This window comes from Chlorocebus sabaeus, chromosome 1 (assembly GCF_047675955.1).
Source record: "Chlorocebus sabaeus isolate Y175 chromosome 1, mChlSab1.0.hap1, whole genome shotgun sequence".
NCBI classification, from domain to species: Eukaryota; Metazoa; Chordata; class Mammalia; order Primates; family Cercopithecidae; genus Chlorocebus; species Chlorocebus sabaeus.
In genome coordinates, this window is record NC_132904.1 from 104397867 (window position 1) to 104424131 (window position 26265).

General features: G+C 42.2%; 1 protein-coding gene across 1 annotated transcript in view; it reads left to right on the forward strand.

Moving 5' to 3' along the window:
* RAB39A (RAB39A, member RAS oncogene family) overlaps positions 1-25996 on the forward strand; it is a 34166-nt gene extending 8170 nt beyond the window's left edge. Inside the window, exon 2 of the mRNA XM_008020744.3 lies at positions 24990-25996. Coding sequence (XP_008018935.1) covers positions 24990-25416 — 427 coding nt within the window. The 3' untranslated portion in view covers positions 25417-25996. The remainder of the gene's footprint in view (positions 1-24989) is intronic.
* Positions 25997-26265: the final 269 nt, after the last annotated feature.

Sequence of the window (26265 nt, forward strand, 5' to 3'; positions counted from 1 at the left end):
GTTCCTTCAGTAGAAAATGATTGGTACCAGTCTGGCCAACATGGGAAACCCCATCTCTACTAAAAATACAAAAAAAAATTAGCTGGGCATGGTGGTGCATGCCTATAATCTCCACTACTTGGGAGGCTGAGGCAGGAAAATTCCTTGAACCCAGAAGGTAGAGGTTGCAAGGTTGCAGTGAGCTGAGATTGCGCCACTGCTCTCCGGCCTGGGTGACAGAGCGAGACTCCATCTCAAAAAAAAAAATGAAGAAAACGATTGGTGGGTTCATAATTGCATAGGTAACAGAGCAGAGATTACCATAATCACTGCAGTCTACTGTAGTTCCAAGTTATTAATAGAAAGGTAAGCTATAGTTGTGTCATCAGGTAATATAATGTCTTAGTTAAAATTGTGTAGTAAGTAGTAGAAATCTAGCCAAATTCGTTTATTTATTTATTTTTTTAGAGACAGAATTTTGCTGTGTGGCCCAGGCTGAAGTGCAGTGGCACGATCACAGCTCACTGCAGCCGAAACTCTTCAGCTCCAGTGATCCTCTTACCTTAGCCTCCTGAGTAGCTAGGACTACAAGCACATGCTAGGGCACCCAGCTAATTAAAAAAAAAAAAAAAAAAAAAAAAAAAATTTGTAGAAATGGGGTCTCACTATATTGCCCAGGCTGGTTTTGAACTTCTTGCTTCAAGTGGTCCTCCCTCCTTGGTCTCCCAAAGTGTTGGGATTACAGCCATGAACCACTGCACCAGGCCCAAATTAGTTTAAGTAGTAGGGAATAAATTATATAAACGATACAGATTTCATGAAAGCAAAAGTTCACTGAACATCCAGGTGTTTGGAAGTACGGAATTATTATTATTATTATTATTATTATTATTTGAGACGGAGTCTTGCTCTGTCGCCCAGGCTGGAGTGCAGTAGCGCAATCTCGGCTCACTGCAAGCCCTGCCTCCTGAGTTCAAGTGATTCTCCTGCCTCAGCTTCTCGGGTAGCTGGGATTACAAGCACCTGCCACCACGCCCGGCTAGGAAGTATGGAAAATTTTAAAATGAGAGTTTGTGGACTTCCCCTCTAGTCTATTTCCATTCTCCAACTCTGTTGGCTCCCAACTTTCAGTCTCTGAGCCTCTTATTCAAACTCTTGAAAGAAAAAATAGCTCATTGACTATTTAACTAGCTAGTGAATCAGCTCCCCTGCAGTCAGGTTATTGAGTTACACATACATATAATGCAAATGTATTATAACATAAATATGCTAAGTAGGTATTATGAGTCAGATAATGTAAATGTATCTGTAAAGGTCCACTTTTTTGGAAAGAGAAATTCACAGACAAGGGAAATGAGCAGTCACCTCCAAAGTGTCTATTTTATGGTGTTTGAGAGTAAAATGGCATATAAGAATGAGATGGCCGGGCGTGGTGGCTCACACCTGTTCTCCCAGCACTTTGGGAGGCCGAGCCGGGCAGATCACCTGAGGTCAGGAGTTCGAGACCAGCCTGGTCAACATGGTGAAACCCCCGTCTCTACTAAAACTACAAAAATTAGCTGGGCATGGGGCACACCTGTAATCCCAGCTACTCGAGAGGCAGAGGCAGGAGAATTGCTTGAACCCAGAAGGGGCAGGTTGCAGTGAGCCGAGATCACACCACTGCACTCCAGTCTAGGCAACAGAGCAAGACTCCATCTCAAAAAAAAAAAAGAATGAGACAGCATCATTTCTAACAAGTGCACCAGAGTGCCAAGAGATAATCTGTGTAGCCAGACATTTTTGGGCACGTGGCTCATGCTTGTAATCCCAACACTTTGAGAGGCTAAAGCGAGTGGATCTCTTAAGCCCAGGAGTTCGAGACCAGTCTGGGCAACATAGTGAGACCTCGTCTGTACAAAAATATAAAAAAATTAGGCAGGCATGGTGGTGTGCCCCTGTAATCCCAGCTACATGGGAGGCTGAGGTAAGAGTATCACTTGAGTCCTGAAGGCCGAGGCTGCAGTGAGCCATGACTGTGCCACTGCACTCCAGCCTGGGCAACAGAGAGAGGCCTTGTCTCAAAAAAAAAAAAAAGGAGAAAAAGATTATTTTCAGTGTCTACTCAGAGCACTCAGAACATTTTGTGTGGTTGTATCATCAGTTTAGTCTAGAAGCTAGCCAGACATTTGAAAACCTGTGATTATTTTTCTTTCTTTTTTTCACCAATAAATTAATTGGTTTAGCATGTATATAGCCACAGCCTCAGTGTTGTATTAGTCTGTGTAGGTGATTAATACACCCTGAAGTAAACTAAATATTCTACACCAAATGTCTGAGGGCCCTGGGCCAACCACAGGCAAAATTGTAAAGTAGGTAAAGCTCACTCTTGGGGCATGTGGGACCTTCCCACCTTTCTTTATGTTTTTGGATAGTAAAACCTTGACTTATCCTCCCTTTTACTCTCCCTATATCTCAATCGAAAAGCCATTTCTTAATGTTCTTTCCCCCAACCCCCAACATACTGCAGCCTCTGCCTCCCAGGCTCAACTGATTCTTCTACCTCAGCCTCCCAATTAGTTAGCTAGGACCACAGATACACACCACCACACCTGGCAATTTTTTGTTTTTTTTTTTTTTTTTTGTATTTTTGGTAGAGATGGGGTCTCACTGTGTTGCCCAGGCTGATCTCAAACATCTGAGCTCAAGCAATCTACCCACCTCGGCCTCCCAAAGTGCTGGGATTACAGGCATGAGCCACCATGGCCGGCCACGTTATTTTCAACTATTAATAATTTTGTGTGTCTTGGTTGTTCAGCTACTTCTCTCTCTCTCTCTCTCTCTCTCTTTTTTTTTTTTTTTTTTGACAGAGTCTCACTCTGCCGCCCAGGCTGGAGTGCAGTGGCACCATCTCAGCTCACTGCAACCTCCACCTCCCAGGTTCAAGTGATTCCCCTGCGTCAGCCTCTAAAGTAGCTCAGATTACAGGGGGATGCCACCATGCCTGGCTAACTTTTTTCTATTTTTAGTAGGGACGGGATTTCACCATGTTGGCCAGACTGGTCTTGAACTCTTGACCTCAGGCAATCTGCCTGCCTCGACCTCCCAAAGTGCTGGGATTACAGGCATGAACCACCCATGTCCAGCCACTTCTCTCTCTTAAGCTAAGATAGAACATTAAGGAATGGGGCTGGGCTTGATGGCTCATGCCTGTAATCCCAGCACTTTGGGAGGCCGAGGCGGGCAGATCACAAGGTCGGGAGATCGAGACCATCCTGGCTAACACAGTGAAACCCCGTCTCTACTAAAAATAGAAAAAAAAAAATTAGCTGGGCATGGTGGCAGGCGCCTGTAGTCCCGGCTGGAGGCTGAGGCAGGAGGATGGCGTGAACCCGCGAGGCGGAGCTTGCAGTGAGCCGAGATCGCACCACTGCACTCCAGCCTGGGCAACACAAAAAAAAAAAAAAGAAAGAAAAGAAAAGAATGTAATGAGAGACCTGCCTGGAGTATTTATTTCATCTGGAAATAACATTTCCCTGTTGCAGAAGTATTCATACGTGGTCGATGGGTGTTGGAATTTTCTCTCATCATGCCGTAGCAGTGATCACCTATTCTGACTCACTGGCTTCATATTGAGCTTTCAAAACAAGGGCTAGAAAAAGTTAGAGATATGGTTGTGAGTCCATGGATCGCCGCAGTGAAGTTGTTGTGGGAAGAAAAGTGCTTTACTCAGTCCGAGAGAGAGGAAATTTCCAGGCGTTGTCAGTCAATTTGGCTAGCATGCAATGATTTTTTGATAATTTACCTTCCATAGCAATGTGACTTAAAAGTTTGAAGAGGAATTTCTTGAAATTGTCCAAAAATATTTACTTTAATATATAAAGAGCCAGTTATTTGTATCCTGACTGATTTAGAGGGAATTTGCTTTCTTCTGGCCTGCTCTGTCAAGCAGTGGCAAAGAAAGGTAAGCCCCTTAAGTGATATTGAGGTACACACACACACACACCAGGGAACATCATCAGATATAATTTAAGCAATATTATTATTATTATTAGTTTTTTTTTTTAGATGAGTCACACTCTGTCACCTAGGTTCTAGTACAGTGGCATGATCTCGGCTCGCTGCAACCTCTGCCTCCCGGTTCAAGCAATCCTACCACCTCAGCCTCCCAAGTAGCTGGGACTGCAGGCACACGCCACCACGCCTGGCTAATTTTTGTATTTTTAATAGAGATGGGGTTTCACTATGTTGGCCTGGCTGGTCTTAAACTCCTGACCTCAAATGATCCGTCTGCCTCAGCCTCCCAAAGTACTGGGATTACAGGGGTGAGCCACTGTGCCCCGCCTATTTTAATTATTTCTAAAGCAAAATTGCTACAAGCTTATCCTTCATGATTTTAATAAATCTGCCTCTAAATGTCAGTAACTGTTAATCAATTCTGGTAATATATGATTCAGGGAAGTTTGTTTTAAAAATGACCACCTCGGCTGGGCTCAGTAACTCATGCCTGTAATCCCAGCATTTTGGGAGGCCGAGGTGGTTGGATCACGAGGTCTAGAGATCGGGACCATCCTGGCCAACATGGTGAAACCCTGTCTCTACTAAAATACAAAAAATTAGCCAGGCGTGGTGGCAAGTGCCTATAATCCCAGCTACTCAGGAGACTGAGGAAGGAGAATCGCTCAAACCCGGGAGGCAGAGGTTGCAGTGAGCCAAGATCACGCCACTGCCTTCCAGCCAGGCGACAGAACAAGACTCCATCTCAGGAAAAAAAAAAAAATTCCACCTCGCACAATCTACCTAAGTTAGGTAGATACTAAGAAGTTCCTAGCTATAAGAGAAGGCATTATGAAGACAGAGTATATGTTCTCAAATTATAGGCATTGCCTATCATTTTTCTTTACAGTAGCATTTTTCCACGTGATATTAATAGATGTAATTTGAGAAAAGGGTTTCTTGATCAAATAGTTTTGAAAATGCTGGGTCATTGCAGGACTTCTCAGAGGACTTTTACTATACTAATACACATTGTGAACCCCCAAGGCAGATACGGTGTTTCCCAACCCACAGTTCTATTACACAGTGTTTTGCAGTACTAGTGTTCTGCAAAACACACTTTAGGAACTGATACTTTAAAGAAAAAGTGTAGGCAATTCCTTAAATTTTAGGAATATATTTGAGGACCTTTGCCGTTTATTCTCTCATATGATTCTCTATGTGTTAGTGATGCTTCTGGATGATTTCCTCAACTCTGCTTTTTTAAATACTTGATTACTATATTTTAGGTAGAGATCTAATAGCTCTTGAGAGTCCCTACTTTTTGTCCCCTCATTCAAAATTAAAAGATTTATCTTCTTGCCTGACTTCTAGCCACTTGTCATATTTTTACACAGATCATATAAACTATTAGCACTTGTTTTAAGCACAAAGCCTTCCGATGAGGATCACTAGTAAATCTGGATGAAAGATAAAGGAGCAAATGGACAAATGATCATGATTTTAGATTTCTTAGATATAAAAGACTGTAGAAAGGCAATGGCATTAAGAAAGCAAAATTTAATGAAGCTAATAGGAGGGGAAATTTAAGACAGATTTGGGCCAGTCGCAGTGGCTCATGCCTATAATCCCAGCACTTTGGGAGGCTGAGGCAGGCAGATCACTTGTGGTCAGGAGTTGGAGACGAGCCTGGCTTAGTGAAAGCCTGTCTCTACTGAAAATACAGAAAGTAGCTGGGTGTGATGGCAGACACCTGTAATCCCAGCTACTGAGGAAGCTAAGGCAGGAGAATTGCTTGAACCTGGGAGGGGAAGGTTGCAGCGAGCCGAGACCGCACTGCTGCACTGCAGCCTGGGCAACGGAGAGAGATTCCATCTCAAAAAAAAAAAAAAAAAAAGACTGACATTTGATAGAACAGATGGGTAGATGCTAAAAAGATAATCAAAAATGGAATAGAAAGTATAATTATTGTATAGCAGAGAACTTTTGGAAGAGAGGAAAAAGAGTAAGAGGTAAATTGAAAACAAAGTCCAAGTGAAGAAGCAAGGACACATGAGAAAACTACAGAGGTCAACCGCACTGTGGTGAACATTTTGGCCATTTTGATAGGTAAGTAACTACAGCCATCGGACTGGGAAGGAGCAGAGAGACAATCTAAAACAATAGTCTCTTGGTTTATTTGTTTTTTGAGAGGGGTTCTTGCTCTGTCACTCAGGCTGAAGTGCAGTGGCATGATCATAGCTCACTGCATCCTGGAACTCCTGGGCTAATTTTTGTTATTTGTTTGTTTGCTTGCTTGTTTAGAGATGGGGTCTTGCTTTGTTGCCTAGGCTGTAACTCTTGGCTTCAAACGATCCTCCTGCCGCGGCCTTTTGGGATTACAAGCATGAGCCACCAACACTCAGCCTCATTTCTTATATAATATAATTAATGTCCATAGAGGCTGTTACTTGCCCAAGGACTTATAGTTTATTATTGGTTTGCACAATAACCCAGTTCTCTGAACGTTTTCAATGCTCTTTCTGCTATGCCCATCTTCTTGTCATGGTTGAAACAAGTTTTAATGGCATGGTGTATGGGTGTGTGTGTGGGTGGGGGGGTGTGTATGTGTGTGTGTGTGTGTGTGTCCCCCCAGAGGGCAAGCTAGAATTTTGTATGATTTCTGTCCTGAGAAGTATTTTGGTTTGCATACAACTCAACTTCCCATCCACCCAAGTTAATTATTATGTTTACCCAAACCATTATTTTATTGCTATATTCTGAAAACAAAAGGAGAAATAGCTTTACACAGTAGTAGCAATAGAGATAACTGTCAGCAAACACCGGTGGCATCAGTAACAAATAACTCTCCCCTCTGTGCAATACTCAGTGACTACACTGCTACACTTAGTAACAGCAATGAACTTTAACACTGAAGTGGAGAAACTTCTGTGAAATGGTTAGCCTTGTTAGATAAGAAGTGCTGGGTATTGGGCAAAGCTGGGCACATACTGAATGTGATGTCCTAAAGCTTCATAAGTACTATGAAATAACTTTCCAAACCTTAAATGCTGTCCCATTTTTTTTTTTCCTGGAGAAGATGAAATTAATCAAGACAAGGATTTACTTGTGGAAATCCATGCATTTATTTACCTTAAATATATGCCAGGCATTAAAGATAAAATAAATAAGTTATAATCTCACATTCAAGGTCCATACAGTCTCTGTATCGGGTAGAATCCAGGCTACACTGTTATAATAGACTGCCAAGATATGGCAACTTAAATAAGGTAGAGCTTTATTTCTCTCTTATAATAGTAGTCCAGAGGCTGGGTGCGGTGGCTCATGCCTGTAATCCCAGCCCTTTGGGAGGCTGAGGCGGGTGGATTACTTGAGGTCAGGAGTTTGAGACCAGCCTGGCCAACATAGTGAAACCCTATCTCTACTAAAAATACAAAAATTAGCTGGACATAGTGGCAGTTGCCTGTAGTCCCAGCTACTCGGGGGGCTGAGGCAGGAGAATTGCTTGAACTCAGGAGGCAGAGGTTGCAGTGAGCTGAGATCATGCTACTGCACTCCATCCTGGGTAACAGAGACTCCATCTCAAAAAAAAAAAAAAAAAAAAAAGTAGTAATCCAGAATGAGCGGTCCTGGATAATCAGGGGGCTCTGCCTCAACATCAGTTTCTAGGGTTCTCTGGTCATTTTCATTTCTTAGCAAGCAGGAAGGAAAAAGAGGAAGTGTGGGCAATTGACTTCTTCATGTAGATGAATGTCAGACTGCATACAATCCTTCTTATATCCCGTTGATCCAAATTTAGTGTCATGGCCACCACAATTAGCTGCAAGAGAAGCTGGGGGAATATAGTCTCTCGATGGGTTACTATGTGTCAGCTAAAACTCCTGGAGTTCTGTTAATAGATACTGGAGACTAGTCAGACGTCTTTCTCACAGACTTATAGCAAAGAAAGAAAATAATCTCAGCTCAAGGCAACCTCCACCTCCCAGATTCTCCTGCCTCAGCCTCCCAAGTAGCTGGGATTACAGGCGCATGCCACCACGCCTGGCTAACTTTTGTATTTTTAGTAGAAACAGGGTTTCACTGTGTTAGCCAGGCTGGTCTCAAACTCCTGACCTCATGATCTGCCCACCTCGGCCTTCCAAAGTGCTGGGATTACAGGCATGAGCCACCGCACCAGGCCAGAAAGAAAATAATCAAACAATTGCAGAAAGAGCTGGTGAGTACTTAATTAAGTTTCAGTGACAGAACAGGAGGAATTGTCATCTGTGCCTAGGGTGATGACCAGTTTCAGGGGATGTATCCCAAAGAAGGTGATGCTTGATTCTGGGACGTGCTGGATTTATCAGTAGTAAGAGGACAGTAGGAAACAATAACAATAGAAAAAGAAGCCAGCCAGGCCAGGCATGGTGGCTCACACCTGTAATCCCAGCACTTTGGGAGGCTGAGGCGGGTGGATCACAAGGTAAGGAGTTCAAGACCAGTCTGGCCAAGATGGTGAAACGGCATCTCTACTAAAAATACAAAAATTAGCCAGGCGTGGTGGCAGGCGCCTGTAATCCCAGCTACTTGGGAGGCTGAGGCAGGAGAATTGCTTGAACCCCGGGGGGCGGAGGTTGCAGTGAGCCGAGATTGTCCCACTACAATCCCCTGGGTGACAGAGTAAGACTCCATCTCAAAAAAAAAAAAAAAAAAAAAAGAAGCCAGCCAGCCATGGTGGCTCATGCCTGTAATCCCAGCACTCTGGGAGACTGAGGTCAGCAGATCGCCTGAGCTCATGAGTTCAAGACCGCCTGGCAACACAGCAAAACCCCATCTCTACAAAAAAAAAAGGGGGGGGGGGTTTCTTGTGAAGATAGCAGATGGAACATCTGTGTCTATTTTAGCTTTTTTTTTCCTGAAACCTTACTAAAATGACAATAGTATTTTTTCCAACCATAAATCCTTGAACAAGGAAAACAGGTAGGAGCCAAGAGCAACAAAATTTTGGAAGCAGGAAAGCAAATGGGGAATGGTAAATGAATTCGCAGATTCAAGAAAACTGATTTCTGAGCTAATGGTAAAAAAAAAAAAATCTAAAACCCAACCCAATGTATACTCTTGAATCCCTCCCTCCAAAGACTTGGGAAATGGTGGCACCAGATACTTCTGGAAGTGGCAGTACTAAAATAAGGATCATTGAGTGTCAGTCTATTTAAGAAGGATGGGATTCTGCCATTTCTTCCCCCATTCCATATATCAAACAATTTTCTCTCCCCCGCCAACCACATTGGCAAAAAAACTGGAAACTTATTCTTTGAAAAGAATCAAAAATAGGGTCTTTGGCTGGAAGCACCAGGCATTTTGAGGTTGGGGTTCCTTATTGAAAGTAAGGGCTTTAAGTGAATATTGTCATGTTGGATGCTAAAACTGTCTAGCCCCCTTTCCCCACTCAGCTCCTCAAAGTGCTGGCAGTCAAGCCTTCACCCTTCAGGCAAAACCCTGGTAAAATTATTTCTGGGGAGTCTGACCAAGCCAAGAGGAAAGAATTAAAGATACCAACATTCGAGTTTGCTGAATTAAATGGTCCAGCATGATCATCTTACAGTGAAGCATTTAGTCTTCATGAAAGATGACAAGAAATATTAGGAAATTTGTAATGTGAAACCTAGGGACCAAAACAAACAAACAGACAGGAAACAGCAACGGGAGAAACAGAAACTTAATAAGGGAAAACGAGAATGTTAAAATACAAAAACAAAACCTGTCCTTAATTTTCTCTAAGAGATAATAAGGAAAAAATTGCAACCATAAAGGAACAGGATACTATATATATGTGTGTGTGTGTGTGTGTGTGTGTGTGTGTGTGTGTGTGTGTGTTTTGAGATGGAGTCTTGCTCTGTCATGCAGGCTGGAGTGCAGTGGCGCCATCTCAGCTCACTGCAAGCTCCTCCTCCCAGGCTCACGTCATTCTCCTGCTTCAGCCTCCGGAGTAGCTGGGATTACAGGCGCCCACCACCACGCCTGGCTAATTTTTTGTAATTTTTTTAGTAGAGACGGGGTTTCACCGTGTTAGCCAAGAGGGTCTTGATCTCCTGACCTCGTGATCCACCCACCTTGGCCCGGCCTCCCAATGTGCTGGGATTACAGGCGTGAGCCACGGCACCCCACCAAGATGATTTTTTTAAAAAACAATAAAGGACTATAATCCACAAAGTTCAATATGCAAATATTAGGCATTCTGGAAAGATAGAAGAGAAAAAACAGAGGAGAGAAAGAATTAGTAAAGCAATTCAAGAAAGTTTTCTAAAATGTAGGGACCTGAGTTTTCAGATTAGAATGACCCAACACAATAGATGAAAGTAGAAACACGAAGGCAGTCATTAGGAAATTTCGGAACACTGGAACCACAGAGAAGTTCCTACAAACTTCCAGAGAGAAAAAACAGGACACATTGAAAAAAAATATCGATCCGGAATCAGATTGGCTTGAGACTTTCCAAAAACAACAGTGGAAACTGAAAGGCAATGGAGAAATGACTTCAAATTTTTGAGAAAGAAATAGCATCAACTGGAAAAAAAAAAAAAAAAGAATAAAAATCTGGGCGAATTCTCTGTCTTGCCATGTTATCACTCAACTGTGAGAGCAGAATAAATCAATATGCAAGATTTCAAAATATTACCTCATGCAACTTTTTTTAAGGAAGCTACTTGAAGATGTGCTACACACACACATTCACACACACAAGTAAACCAGGGCTGAAGAAGACATGGGGTACAAGGAACAGCTCCACCTCTGAAGAAAGGCAAGGGAACTCCCCAGGAAGATGGTGAAGGGAGATCTTAGGATCACATATGTGCTGCAGATACCAAGGACAGCCATGCCAGATTGGAGCAGGGCAGAAGGTTGTAGGAGAGACCTCGGGAAGATGAAATTGATAGAAAAGCTAATGGAAATAAACTTCTTACAATAAGGCAACTGGCAGAGTTTGAGATTGAATTATTGAGAAGTACATGGAAAATTTAGCAAAAAGCAGAAAACAAGAAAAAGACGATGTGGTAGGGACATTTAGGGTTCATTCATATCTAATGCTTCTTGTTTTTCTGGACACATGGGAGGATTATATTTCCCTTCTCTATTGCACTTAGGCAGAGTCATGTGAGTAGTTCTGGCCAGGGGATTTGAGCAGAAGTTGCATGTGGTGGTTTTAAAGCACAGCCTTCACCCCGCACCACCCCCCACACCCACCACCCCCAGCCTAAAAGGATTCTCAGTCCATTGCCCATCCCCCAGGCCGGAGTGCAGTGGTGTGATCTCAGCTCACTGCAGCTTCAACCTTTCCGGGCTCAGGTGATTTTCCCACCTCAGCCTCCCAAGTAGGTGGGACTACAGGTAGCTGGGACTACATGTTGGCCAGGATGGTCTTGATCTCTTGACCTCATGATCCTCCTGCCTCAACCTCCCAAAGTGCTGGGATTATAGGCATGAGCCACTGTGCCCAGCTAAAGTTTGTGTTTTTATGTTATCTGTACACTTACCATATATCCTCACTTTTCCCACTCCCCAAACTTGTCAATATTGTTACACCATAATTTTAGTAAGGTCATTTCTTAGCACTTAGGTTACTCTGACCATGTAGATACTTTTCATTGTTGAGCCCTGGAATACGCTATGACTTTCTTTTCCTTTCCTGCACAACTTTTCCTTCCAGTTAATTATCTTGCATATTAGTCAAGATGGGCCAGGTTATGCTACAGTAACAAACAACCCAATTATCAATAGGAAGAACATTAAAGAATTTGGGGCCAGGCCGATGGCTCACGCCTGTAATCCTAGCACTTTGGGAGGCCAAGGCAGGCCAATTGCTTGAGCCCAGGAGTTTGAGACTAGCCTGGGCAACATGGTGAAACTCCATCTCTACAAAGAAATACAAAAAGTAGCTGGGTGTGGTGGCACGTGCCTGCAATCCCAGCTACTCAGGAGGCTGAGGCAGGAGAATTGCTTGAACCTGGGAGGTGGAGGTTGCAGTGAGCTGAGATTGTGTCACTATACTCCAGCCTGGTGACAGAGCGAGACTCCATCTAAAAAAAAAAAAAATAGACAAAAGAATGAACAGAATGAGTGTAAATGACTTGAAAATAAAAGCTGAATAATTTCAGAAGTAAAATGAAATGAGAAAAGGATTCACATCAGTTACAAATTCCAGGATGTAGAAAGATACATGAAGCCATATGAAACAAAGCCATATAGAAAAAGTCATATGGAAACAAACAGCAGTCATAGAAATGGTGGGAGAATTACAACCCAAGAAAACATATCCTTTCGTTATGTTAGATCACATAATCCACTGTGTTATATGGAATATAAAATAATCTTGAGAAGCTGGTCATTGTCTCATTATTGTTCTGCAAAAGGATACCAGAAAGCACTGGAATAAGTGCGAAGTCTTTTATACACTTTCTGGTACCGTATCAAATAGAAAATAAGCATCCTTTCATTAACACCTTGAAGACAATTAGTGAAGCTAGAAACATTTCTCTTTAATTTCCAAATAAATTATTTCCATTTTCACACATAACTTGTTCTGCCTTCCAGAATCCACTGCAAAGTACAATTTGAATTACTACCCATTTAAATGCATTAGTTCTTTAGAAAATGTGGATTATTTCACCTATATGTGTATAGAGTGTGCAATTTTCAGCCCATTTCTCCCCTTTTGACTTTATAAATCTCTACTATAAGTATTGAAAAGAAATAAACTTTTTTTATATATCTCTTTTATTCTCCCATTTCCTCAGCATTTGAATGCTGCCTGGGCACAAGCTAATGAGGTATGAATGTATTCAGTTGTTTATTTGTTCATTTACAAATACTGGTAGGACTCATGCATGCCCAGTTCAGTTTTAAACACTAGGGATACAACGTTTAAGAAAGAAAAAAAGACTGGGCGTGGTGGCTCATGCCTGTAATCCCAGCACTTTGGGAGGCCAAGGCGGGCAGATCACTTGAGCTCAGGAGTTCAAGACCAGCCTGGGCAACATGGCGAAACTTCGTTTCTACAAAAAAATACAAAAATTAGCTAGGCAAGGTGGCAGGCGTCTATAATCTCAGCTCCTGGGATGCTGAAGTGGGAGGATCAGTTGAGCCTGGGAGGCAAAGGTTGCAGTGAGCCAAGATCATACCACTGCACTCCAGACTGGGCCACAGAGCAAGACTCTGTCTCAAAAATAAAAATAAAAAAAGACAAAATCCTTGCTCTCATAGAGCTTATCTTCTAATTGGGTTATAACCAAATAAACTGTAAAATTTATATAGGATATCAGAATGTATTAATTGCTACAGAGGAAAACAGAGTGTAAATGCTGAACAGAGAGTCCTAGGGACAGTAAGAAAGCATCACTTCATGAAAGAAAAATAAAAGGTAGCCATAGGGGAATTGATTCATATATTCAAAGGGGAAATATGACCCATTACGTCTTGTCAGTATATATATGGCCTCTACAACCACACACTTGATTTTTGATGGAAAGACCCTGGAATTACACAAAGAAAAAGAATCTTAAGATTGTTTGTATGAAGAAAGAATATTCTAAGTTACAAGTGCGAAGTTTCAGAATCTTAGACGAGGGCAGGGACTGTTAGAGTCAATAATAATCAAAGGAGTAGGGAGGCTTGTGTTTTAGCCTCTTGAAAACAGTGCTGAGGGCCACAAGGCAAGTGAAGCAAATAAAATAAAGCATCAACACAACGACTGTTCCCAGAAGGGCAGTAGGAATGTAATGTCATGCTGAAAAACAGGCACCCACAAGGCTAATGCATTCACAGGCTACTTGATGCCAAGAGACTCTGGCATCAAAGTACTTTTGTCCTCTAAATGCCTATTTTACAATTGGCAAAGCCACAAGTTCCAGGGTAGGAACATCTGGTTCATTTTACCTAAGTAAGTCAGCAAGTGCTTACTATTTTGTTGCTTTTTTAAGAGGCCTGTGCATATCCAACAAAGTTCATGATAATAACACATAAGTCTCTACTAAAAACACAAAAAACTAGCCGGGCGAGGTGGCAGGCGCCTGTAGTCCCAGCTACTCGGGAGGCTGAGGCAGGAGAATGGCGTAAACCCGGGAGGCGGAGCTTGCAGTGAGCTGAGATCCGGCCACTGCACTCCAGCCCGGGCGACAGAGCAAGACTCCGTCTCAAAAAAAAAAAAAAAAAAAAAAAAAAAAAAGATCTATATAATGTTGCCATTGTCAGATCTTTTTTTTTTTGAGATAGGGTCTCAATCTGTCACCCAGGCTGAAGTGCAGGGGCGCAGTCATAGTTCACTGCAAACTTGGACTCCTGAGTTCAAGCTATCCTCCCACCTCAGACTCCCAAAGCACTGGGATTATAGGTGTGAGCCACTGTGCCTGGCATCTACCAAAAATAATCTTGAGCAGTCCAGGGCCTCTGGAGTTTTGTCCTTCATTTAAAAACAGCATCTTATCTTCAGTGCCTTTTAGGAAACTAGACAACTGTTTACTCTGAGATATCATTTACATTTTTTAGAACCTCAGCAATCATGTCATTTGTGTAAAATTCCAAATTCCCCAACATATAATTCACACTTGATTGCATTAATCATATATTAAGTAATTCTTTGTAAATGTATGCAAACTCCAGTGCTGTCAAATAATCCCTTGTCTATTTATTATTTTAGGAAAAATAATTAAATAGAGGAAAATCAAGCAGTTAAAAATGTTTATATAAACAAAGCAACCACTTTGTCTCATTATGCTAAAGCAAATATGTATAAGAATGAACCTTGTGGATGAATAGAGCAAGTATGCCATATACATACAATGGAACATTATTCCATTGAGTAGAAGGAAATTCTGTCATAGGCTACAACATGGATGGACCTTGAGGACACTGTGCTAAGTAAAATAAGCCAGTCAGGCCAGGCATGGTGGCTCATGCCTATAATCCCAGCACTTTGGGAAGCCGAGGTGGGCAGATCACCTGAGGTCAAGAGTTTGAGACCAGCCTGGCCAACATGTGAAACTCTGTCTCTACAAAAAATACAGAAATTAGCTGGATATAGTGGCGCATGCCTGTAATCCCAGCTGCTTGGGAGGCTGAGGCAGGAGGATCACTTGAACCCAGGAGGTGGAGGTTGCAGTAAACTGAGACCGCGCTATTGCATTCCAGCCTGAGCAACAAGAGTGAAACTCCGTCTCAAAAATAAAAATAAAAAAGACCAGTTGCTGTGACTCACGCCTGTAATCCCAGCACTTTGGGAGGCTGAGGCAGGCAGATCATGAGGTCAAGCGATCAAGACCATCCTGGCCAATATGGTGAAACCCCATCTCTACTAAAACTACAAAAAAATTAGCTGGGCATGGTGGTGCGTACCTGTAGTCCCAGCTACTCAGGAGGCTGAGGCAGGAGAATCACTTGAACCTGGGAGGTGCATGTTGCAGTGAGCCGAGATCGCGCCATTGCGCTCCAGCCTGGCGACAGAGCGAGACTCTGTCTCAAAAAAATAAATAAAAATAAAAAATAAAACAAGTCAGTCAGAGGACAAATTCTGTGTGATTCCACCTATACATGAGGTATCTAAAATAGTCAAAACTCACAAAAGCAGAAAGTGGAATGATGGCTCTTGGAGGCTGTGGGCTGGGGAAATGGGGAGTTGCTGTTCTTAGGGATAGGATTTTAGTCATGCAAGATGAGAAATTTCTAAAGATCTACTGTACACCTTGGCACGTATAATTAACAATGCTGTACACTTCACTATACACTTACAAATTGTTAAGAGGCTAGATCTCATGCTATGTGTCCTTCACTACAGTTTTTTTTTAAAACTGAACTTCAGTCTTATAAAACTATGTTGAAAGATATAAGAGATTTGTGAGCTTGTTTTGTACCATTTTTTTCTTACAAAGTCGATGTTGACTCTATCGGTCAGGTCCTTGGTTGCCTGCAACAAAACCAGCTTGAGAACCTTATTCAGAAAAGGGAGTTAGTAGAAGCATGTTTGAGGTGCAGAGACTTGATGGGAAGATGGAGGACCAGGTTTGGAATGAATCAAAAGATCCCGGGAGTCTGGGCAGTAAGAACTGCAGGAGGCCAGTGTGGTCCCCATGATGCAGTTGCCCCCTTTCTGCCTGCTCACCCCCTGCCATAAGAAGCTCCAAATGGCCAGTCGGCAGCTTCAGCTGTTAATTCAGTAGAAGCATCACGGGGTTTTCTAGTGAAAGCATTTCTCCCTTGAATACTAAAACCTTTATATCAGCAAAGTTCAGAGTCACAGGGATTAGATGCAACAAAAAATTTTAGTGACTCATTAAGTGGAATTGTGAGAGGCACATCACCCTATTTTCACCCTTTGCTTCCCATACCACAGCTTCTGTTTATGGGGGAAAATACCACCTACTATCTTGCTCACTAATTTAGAACATAGACATCCTGAAGGATTATGCTAAAATCTTACAAGGTGTCATCTCCTGGAAATGGGCATGCCTACCTCTTAATAACCCATTTCACAGTTTTATAGGGCCAGACGCCTCTAGGTGATAGTGGTGTGATATGATCAATGAATCCCATGGCGTCATTCCATTTCCCTATCTCCACCACTGTTAAGTGAATTACTTGATCTGTGGCAATGTGTAGGATAGCATGACTATGTATAAGACATTCTGTATGTTTATGGATGATGGTACTAGCATGGCCTAAATCCAGATTAAATATATTACAATGAGGACATATCTGTGTCCCCTCCATGATGGTCCCCCAGAATATGGTACCATATTCAGGATGTCAGTAGCTGCTGGAAAACTGGGTGGTAAGCAATAAGCAATAACAGTTCAGGCCAACCTAGGTAAGATTAATACTGAGCCCAGGTACAGCCTCCATCTCCCTACCATGAGTTCAAAGTAGGATGAAAATACTGATTGACAATTGTAGGACAGAACATTTTGTTCCATTGATTATGAAAATTGTTTCATGGAGGGGACTTTTGGTGGCCATTCACATAAGATACAAGTATGCGCATACTCTAGACTCATCAACAGACCTCTTCCTCAAACCTCCTAATTACCAGCCCCCTGATCTTGTTTTTTACCCAACATGCCAAACCCTTCATGTCTGCTCATGAATTGGTATGGATCTTTACCTACATCTCTCCATCTCTTCCTCTGGAAAAAGCAGACAGTGAGATGTAGCACTAGAGGTTCCACAAATGGAACTTTTTCACTGACCTTCAAGTTCTCCATTGAGTGGGGCTTACTGATGCTAGCATATTGTTTAGAGCCATTTGTAAGGCAGACTTGAATTTTTTTTCCTCTGTTATTATAGGGAAATCCAGACAAGGCCATGAGTTGAGAGGGTGCTGTAAGAATAGATGTGCTGAGTCTGTGAACTTTGTTATTCCAGGTCCATTCAGGTCCCACTCCATATTCCTTCCTATATATGCAACCTCTCTTTGGTGATAAAGCTCCAGCCTGGTGAATCAGAACACCCAGCTCATGATGGACATTCAGATTGCACAGTCACTTGGTGTTCCACCATCAGGCATTTAGTCTCTATCAAAACCAAGTTATAAGCCAAGAATTATTTTTCAAAAGTATAATAGTATATAACAAAGAAAGCATGCTTTTTTTTTTTTTGGAGATGGAGTCTCGTTTTGTTGCCCAGGCTGGAGTGCAATGGCACGATCTAGGCTCACTGCAAGCTCCGCCTCCTGGGTTCATGCCATTCTCCTGCCTCAGCCTCCCAAGTAGCTGGGACTACAGGTGCCCACCACCACACCCGGCTAATTTTTTTTGTATTTTTAGTAGAGACAGCGTTTCACCATGTTAGCCAGGATGGTCTCAATCTCCTGACCTCATGATCCACCTGCCTCAGGCTCCCAAAGTGCTGGGATTACAGGCGTGAGCCACCGCGCCCGGCCGAAAGCATGTCACTTCTGTAATTGTCCAGTGGAGGCTTCCTGGGCCTGATGGAGCATTCCAGGCTACTAGAGGTACTTCAGGCAGGTACCATTAGATCTGATGGACCATGGGCCAAATGGCAATGTTGCTTGCATTGTAGCTTGGACCAGCCGAAGGGACTTCTCTTGCTTTCAGCTCTATCAAAGCTAGCAGCTTTGGGGTTTCCCACTTAATGGATCAGAGAAGCACATTATACTGATAATGTTTCCTCTGAAATTAAAAAAGGTTCACTTGCTGGACAAGGTGGCTCACACCTGTAATCCTAGCACTTTGGGAGGCCAAGGCAGGCGGATCACCAGAGGTTGGGAGGTCGAGACCAGCCTGACCAACATGGAGAAACCCCATCTCTACTAAAAATACAAAATTAGCCAGGTGTGGTGGTGCATACCTATAATCCCTGCTACTCGGGAGGCTGAGGCAGGAGAATCGCTTGAGCCTGGGAGGCGGAGGTTGTGGGGAGCCAAGATCACACCATTGCACTCTAGCCTGGGTAACAAGAGTGAAACTCCATCTCAGAAAAAAACAATAAAAAAATTTAAAAAATAAAAATGGTTCACCAAGTATTAGGCTTTTTTTTTCTCAGTAGAGGGTATAAGATATGGTAACTTTTCTTCTTTGGAGAGGTTTCATCAACATACCCCTGATTAAAGGGCTCCCTTCCCCCAAGAAGCTTCACAGAGATTGCTGGCTACTGTATTTTCATTGGATATATCTTTAGGATACACGTATTTCTGAATATATAATTTATCCACCCCCTCGAACACTGATAATGCTCACAGCAACTCAGTGACCTCAGTGTGAGAACATAAGACCACACTAGTAATAGACATAATGTTGGGCACCTTTCTTTTTTTGCACTGCTAGTATCTCTTGCCCTCAAACTTCCTCACTCTCTCTGATATTTCTCCTGTTTTCACAACAGCTATGTATGTGGCTTAGACCCAATCAGCCATTCATTCATTCACTAAGGTGCACTGGGTGCCCACTATGTGCTAGGTACTTGAAAACCATTGATATTCAACAGTGAGCAGTATTGACATGGCACCTGCATGCCTCTGATAATCAGCAAGCCAGTAGCATGGATCCAGAAAGAGGAAAGGAGGGAAAAGGATGGTATACAAGAGTACTGACCTTGAACACACAATGATCCTGCCCACAGCCTAAGAAACAGACTCTAGCCAAACAGAGCAGCCATTTGTCCTTCTGTGGAGTGATTAGGAAGAGGGTTAAAGTGTGCCTCCAGTTCTCTTTTATGGGGAGAGGAAGATTGAATGGAACTTCCATTTCTTCCTATAGCAGAAGCATAAATGTGAGGAAAAAAGGAAGAGTTTCTCCTGATATTAGCAGTATTCCTTGCCAGTGTTGAGTGCCCACTTGGGATTGGGTTATAATTAATTCATAGTGACACCAGCCTGCCTGGTTGAGTGATTTTCCCCAGAAACATTCAGCTGCAGGCTGGACTGATCCCGAGATAGAGGTTTCCCAGATGAATATGACAGAGGGATAGGGGCTTGGAAATTGAGATATTTCCAAGAGAACAATTATAATGATGTCTCATTGAACTCAAGATATGGAAGAAGGCAAAGATAGGAGAGTATTAGTGGGTAGAAAGTGACAGAGTTGGTCAGTGGATTACAAATCTTGATGAAACTAAAGAATCACCACAGTCAAAAAGAATAGACAGGCTGGCAGGCTATGAGGTTTTGATATTTTTAGTGGACTGTGTAAATTTCCAATTTTGGAAGTAATTAATATTTCTGATGAAAAAGAAATAGATAAGAAAGGAAGAATAGAGAGAAAGGTTTATTAGAGATGAGGAAGTTCAGGAATTTGAGAAGTGACACCAGGCAGCTCATCCAAATGGATGTTGAAATCAGTAAGCAGAATGACAGGAATTGAAACAGAAAGAAAAACAAAGTGCTAAAATCTTTAGTACATGGAGAATGACCAAGCAGTTGGCAGATGACAGCAGACGATAGAGCCAGATGGCATAAGCCTCAAAGGAGCAGGGATTTTTTTTACAACAGGGGTTGGAAAAGAATATTTTTCAGGAAGTTGCACTGGGGAAACAGGAGCTGTCTCCTCCTGATCCTAGAGAATGGGCAATGTGAGTGTGCTGCAGGGGAAGCAGTGTTCTCAGGGACGAGCAGTTTTCACTTAAGGCAAGCAGAGGAGACTGCTCCTCTGGCAAGGGGATAAGATTTGCTGATAGTGTAGCCTTCACAGTATGAAAGAACCAGCAGCTTTCTTTTATTATTAAAACTAGATCTTCCACTTAAGAGGGACAAGGGACTGCTAGGAGCTTATAACCCCAATCCCTTTCCTCCAAAATTCACCTTCCCCATCATCACATCACCCTCACACTGTATTTAGGGGTTTTGTGTCTGCTTTATCATTCTTGCCAGAGAATAGTCTCACCTCTTCATTCCCTCATAATACGAGAGACCAGATTAGAATCCATGCCATTTATTACTCTCTTCCTTCCTTGCTTCTGTTCTTTTCTTCCCTCCATTCCCCAACCCCACAATTTTTTGCCTTCCCTTAAATCATCCATTAATTCAGGGAGACTTTTTTTTTTCTTTTTCTTTCTTTTTTTTTTTTTTTTTTTTTTTTGAGACAGAGTCTCTGTTGCCCAGGCTGGAGTGCAGTGGTGTGATCTCAGCTCACTGCAACTTCCACCTCCTGGGTTCATGCAATTGTCCTGCCTCAGCCTCCCGAGTAGCTGGGACTACAGGCACGCACCACCACGCCTGGCTAATTTTTGTATTTTTGGTAGCACGCCACCACGCTGGCTAATATTTGTATTTTTGGTAGCACGCCACCATGCCTGGCTAATTTTTGTATTTTTGGTAGCACGCCACCACGCTGGCTAATTTTTGTATTTTTGGTAGTGACGGGGTTTCACTATGTTCGCCACGTTGGTCTCGAATTCCTGACCTCGGCCTCCCAAAGTGCTGGGATTACTCAAGTGAAAGCCACTGCACCCGGCCCATTCAGGGAGACTTTCAAATCCTAGAGGGAAATAGATATAAAGAATCATACTACAAGATATTGTTGCTTAAAAAGAATTGTTATTCATCATCAACTCTTGAGTTCCTTACAGGGAGGCCTCCCTACCTAGTGCTTTTAGTGTCTGTTCCCTACCTTCTCATAATTCCTTCAAGAACTTCTAGAGACCTAAGTGTCTCAATTTACGGGAGGAAGGTCAAGAGAAAGATAGCTGCTCCCTCCACACCTCTAAAAGACCTGTCTTTCAGTTCAAGTTTTCCATCTGAAGGCCTGCTTCTTCCCCCAGATGATTGATAGCAGCAGCGCGCAATTGTTTTAGGAAAAGCACTACCTGCAGAACAACTATATTCGAATCTGAAGCCCCACAGACCCACACACAGAAACTAGAAATCAGGTTACTGCATAGAAATGACAGATGTTACACTGAGTCCTTTTATTCCCAACTAATTATTAATAAGGGTTGTTTTATCATGTGTATTACGTATACTTTGCTATAATTTTATTCTGTAGGATGATTTGCCAAGTGTATTCTAAATGTGTTTTCAAAATTAAATACAATCAGTTAATAGGGTTGCCTATTTTAAAAAGAAAATAAAGATAAGTTTTTGAAAAAATAGTACTTCCTGGCCGGGTGTGGTGGCTCATGCCTGTAATCCTAGCACTTTGGGAGGCTGAGGCTGGTGGATCACCTGAGGTCAGGAGTTCGAGACCAGTCTGTCCAAGATGGTGAAAACTCATCTGTACTAAAAATACAAAAATTAGCTGGGCAAGGTGGCGGACACCTGTAATTCCAGCTACTCGGGAGGCTGAGGCAGGAGAATTGCTTGAACCTAGGAGGCAGAGGTTGCAGTAAGCCGAGATCGTGCCATTGCATTCCAGCCTGGGCAACAGAACAAAAACTCTGTCTCAAAAAAAAAAAAAAAAGAAAGAAAAGAAAACATAGTATTTCCTACAGTGTAAAACATGCCTCTGTGTAACATATAAGCATTTCAGCATTGAGTTTTCAGCCACAAAAAGCATTTTTTAAATATTCTAGTAATGGTAAATTAAATGGATAGGAGGGAAAAAAGTTATGCAGACTTGGTGCTGAGTAAATTCAAGCTTTCAGTCTAAGAACATAGCCATAATTAGATTTCTCTTAAGACACTGCACATCTGCCTAAATTCACACATATAAAGATGAGTGACAAAACAATAACAAATTAGTTATGCCTCAAAGTTAAAATATAGCAACTGCATTATTCATAGCCTGCCAAAGATGGTGGGAGATTTTTTCTTATTGTCAAGTTCTTTTCTTTTTTTTTATTTTTAGAGTCTAAGCATCGGGTTGGTGAAAAACTCAATTTCTCTATAATACTATAGTCCTCGACAAAAGTTTTTCAAAAATAGCCACTTGGGAATCTCTCTACTAAGAATTCTGAGGAGAAACAGGGAAGCAGGAGAAATAGAAAAAAAGAGGAGGTAAAATGGTTTGCACTCCCACAACAAAGCTATTTATGGCATCAGGTCACTGAACTGAGCTGTGATTTCAGCAATGAGGACAAGTAGGAAAGTATGACGGTACCAAATAACCCACTGGCCATTCACAAAGATCTTGGTGCCTCAGGCATGTAGTCAGATGAGTTTGCTAAAAGACCATTGACAAACTGGAAACAGACGCATGGGATCTCTGGCTTATACAACATTTAGCACTTTCCCTCTCCAATTAGGTGAATTAATCCAATATTGGCCGAGCACAGTGACTCACACCTGTAATCCCAGCACTTTGGGAGGCTGAGGCAGGTGGATCACGAGGTCAAGAGATCGAGACCATCCTGGCCAACATGGTGAAACCCCTTCTCTACTGAAAATACAAAAATTAGCTGGGGGTGGTGGCGTGCGCCTGTAGTCCCAGCTACTCGGGAGGCTGAGGCAGAAGAATCGCTTGAACCCGGGAGGTGGAGGTTGCAGTGAGCCAAGATCGCACCACGGCACTCCAGCCTGGGTGAAAAAGTGAGACTCCGTCTCAAAAAAAAAAAAAAAGAAAACTCCAATATAACAAACATTTTATGACATCTGTCATTTGCCATGCAATATGATTGACATAACAGCAAATCCAGTCAGCATATCAAGAAAATTAACATATCATAATGGCAGTATGCCAGTGGTTCAGAGGAACCATAAGAAGCGTACCTAAGAGAGAGGTGAGTGGCAGGGAAGGCTGCTCAGATGGTATGATTATTGAGCTGACTACTGAAGCAGAAATAGGAGTTTCTTAGACAGAAAAGGGGTAGAAGACATTCCAGATAGATAAAACAACATGTGGAGGGGCAAGAAACATAAAACAGTATAGCCTTGCCACCTTGCCTCATGATTCAGCCAGGAAACAGATGGCACAATTGTAGGTTAACCGAGAAGAGTTTAATAAAGTGACTATTTCCAGAGATAGAGTCAGCATCGAGGACACTAATAAAGGATGGTGAAGCACTCAGAGATAGCAACCGTGGGAAGCCATTAGCCACCTGGTTGGAAGAGGAGAGGACAGAGAATGGTATTACCAGAACGTGGTGACAGCTGTAGCCATGGGAAAGGGTCTACCCAACAGAAACCCTGACTAGAAGCAGAGGAATACCACCACTGCTAAACCACAGCCCAGCAGAAGCAAAGAGAGGGATAAATACTCTGACCTCTCTTTCCTTCCATCTCCAGCGGACACCTCCCATTGGCTGAACCCCCCTGCAAGCCAGAGGGCAAGGGGCTTTGGGAAAGCTTTCTGTGAAGGACAGCTTCCTCAGGCATAGAGAAGGATAGAGACCAGATCTGGAGAGGCATACAGAGAATCACTAGCACACCTCGGATTCATATCCCAGGTCCATACAGTCTCCTGTTTCTTGAATAGGTGTAACACAAGACTGTACCTGTAACTAATACTGTGACAAGTCTGCTGTCTTAGTGAGTTTGGGCTGTTATAACAAATTACCACAGAATGGGGATTTAAGCAACAGAAATTTAGTTCTCACAATTTTGGAGGCTGGAAGTGGATGATCAGGGAGATTACGGTGCCAGCATGGTCAGGTTCCAGTGAGGGCCCTCTTCTGGGTTGCAGACAGCCATCTTGTATCTCACATGGTAGAAAGAAAGAGGACTAGAGCATTCTGGGGGTATCCTTTTTTTTTTTTTTTTTTTTTTATTTATTTTTTTGAGACGGAGTCTCTCTCTGTCGCCCAGGCTGAAGTGCAGTGGCACGATCTCGGCTCACTGCAAGCTCCGCCTCCCGGGTTCACACCATTCTCCTGCCTCAGCCTCCCGAGTAGCTGGGACTACAGGCACCCGCCACCACGCCCGGCTAATTTTTTCTGTGTGTGTATTTTTAGTAGAGACGGGGTTTCACGTGTTAGTCAGGATGATCTCGATCTCCTGACCTCATGATCCGCCCACCTCAGCCTCCAAAAGTGCTGGGATTACAGGCGTGAGCCACCGCATCCGGCCTTCTCTGGGGTATGTTTTTTTAAGGGCACTGATCCCATTCATGAGGGTTCCACCCTCATGACCTAAATTACATCCCAAAGGCCCCACCTCCTAATCCTAATACCACCACATCAAGGTTAGCATTTCAACGTAAGAATCTGGGAGGGACACAGACGTTCGATCCATATTACAGCCCTTGTTTCTTTTTCCTAAATTGATAGAAAGTTGAGTTCATTAAAGTTTATGACGAATGAGATTCTTAAGATCTGGTTTGTTGTGCAACCTGTGCCCTTCACTCAATCTTTCAATATGCTTATTTTTAACCACAGCGATGTAATAATCTATCAGATTTTTAAAAGCAAAAACAATCAGACAGTACGAGATGACATAGCATGTAAGTGCTTATTTGTCTATCTAAAAATAACTGCTACTTTCCTGTTCTGTCAGTGTATGAAACTTGCATATTAGTCTTGTAGAATATTTTTGTTCACTTGAGATACCTCATATTTTATTTATAAATTCTAGTTAAATCATATTAAGATATCTTCAAATGTTATTATGGTGCTAGATTGTTGGAAGGAGAAGAAAAAGAACAAGTTGTCCTTATACAACCTTTTTTCTGTTTATTTTTCAGATCAATAACCCGATCTTATTACCGCAACTCAGTTGGTGGATTTTTAGTATTTGACATTACCAACCGACGATCTTTTGAACATGTGAAAGATTGGCTAGAAGAAGCAAAAATGTATGTACAGCCGTTTCGGATTGTATTTCTGCTAGTGGGACATAAATGTGATTTAGCTTCACAACGTCAAGTTACAAGGGAAGAAGCTGAAAAACTGTCAGCAGACTGTGGAATGAAGTATATAGAAACCTCAGCAAAGGATGCTACAAATGTTGAAGAATCCTTCACAATCTTGACAAGAGACATATACGAACTTATTAAAAAGGGAGAAATTTGTATTCAGGATGGCTGGGAAGGGGTTAAAAGTGGTTTTGTTCCAAATACTGTGCATTCTTCTGAGGAAGCAGTAAAGCCCAGGAAAGAGTGCTTCTGCTGACTTCAAACATGCCAAAGAACTCACAGGAACAGATTGGCTGTCATTTCAGGATAAATACCAACATTAACAGCAGAATGATGCAATAAAAGCATTTAAAAAGGTTACAAACCCACACCAGTACTATTTTGTAAGGTATTTGATTCAGAGCACTATGCTTACTTGTTACACTACTAGATTGGATATTTTGCTAAATTATCAAGCAAAGCAGACAACCTTTTTCTTGAAAGTACCTCCATTCTCACTTTGTTAGCATACGCTGACCTTAGTGTCCAACTATGTCAATATTACTCATTTTTCTTGACAGTTCAAATGGATTTTTGTGAATATACAGTCAATTGAAAAGATTTTATTAGGAATTACATTCTCTTGAGTTAATTAATATTGAATAGCAAAATGCATTTAAATATGCACTGTTCACCTGCAGAATAAACAATCTCAGAAGTATCGACTAGGACGTAAATAGCAGTTCCTTGTATAAGGTACCAGATTTTCTCCCCATTGTCTGGAAATGTTTGCCCTCCCTTAATTTTGCCTCAACACAAGAAAATAAGTTTTATGTTCATTTTTGTTCTCTAATTTATTGCTTCTAAAAATGCATTATGTTTTACAAGTATATCTAAAGGATCCAAGCAAACTATTTTAAGCAAATATTTGTAAAATTAAAAACAGAGGACCACTCACCAAATGTTTGAAATGTTGATTTTTTTTTTTTTTTTTTTTTTTTTTTGAGACAGGATCTTGTTTTGTCACCCAAGCTGGAGTGCAGTGGGGCAATCTTGGCTCCCTGCAACCTCTGCTTCCTGGGTTCAGGTGATTGTCAGTACCTTACCTCAGCCTCCTGAGTAGCTG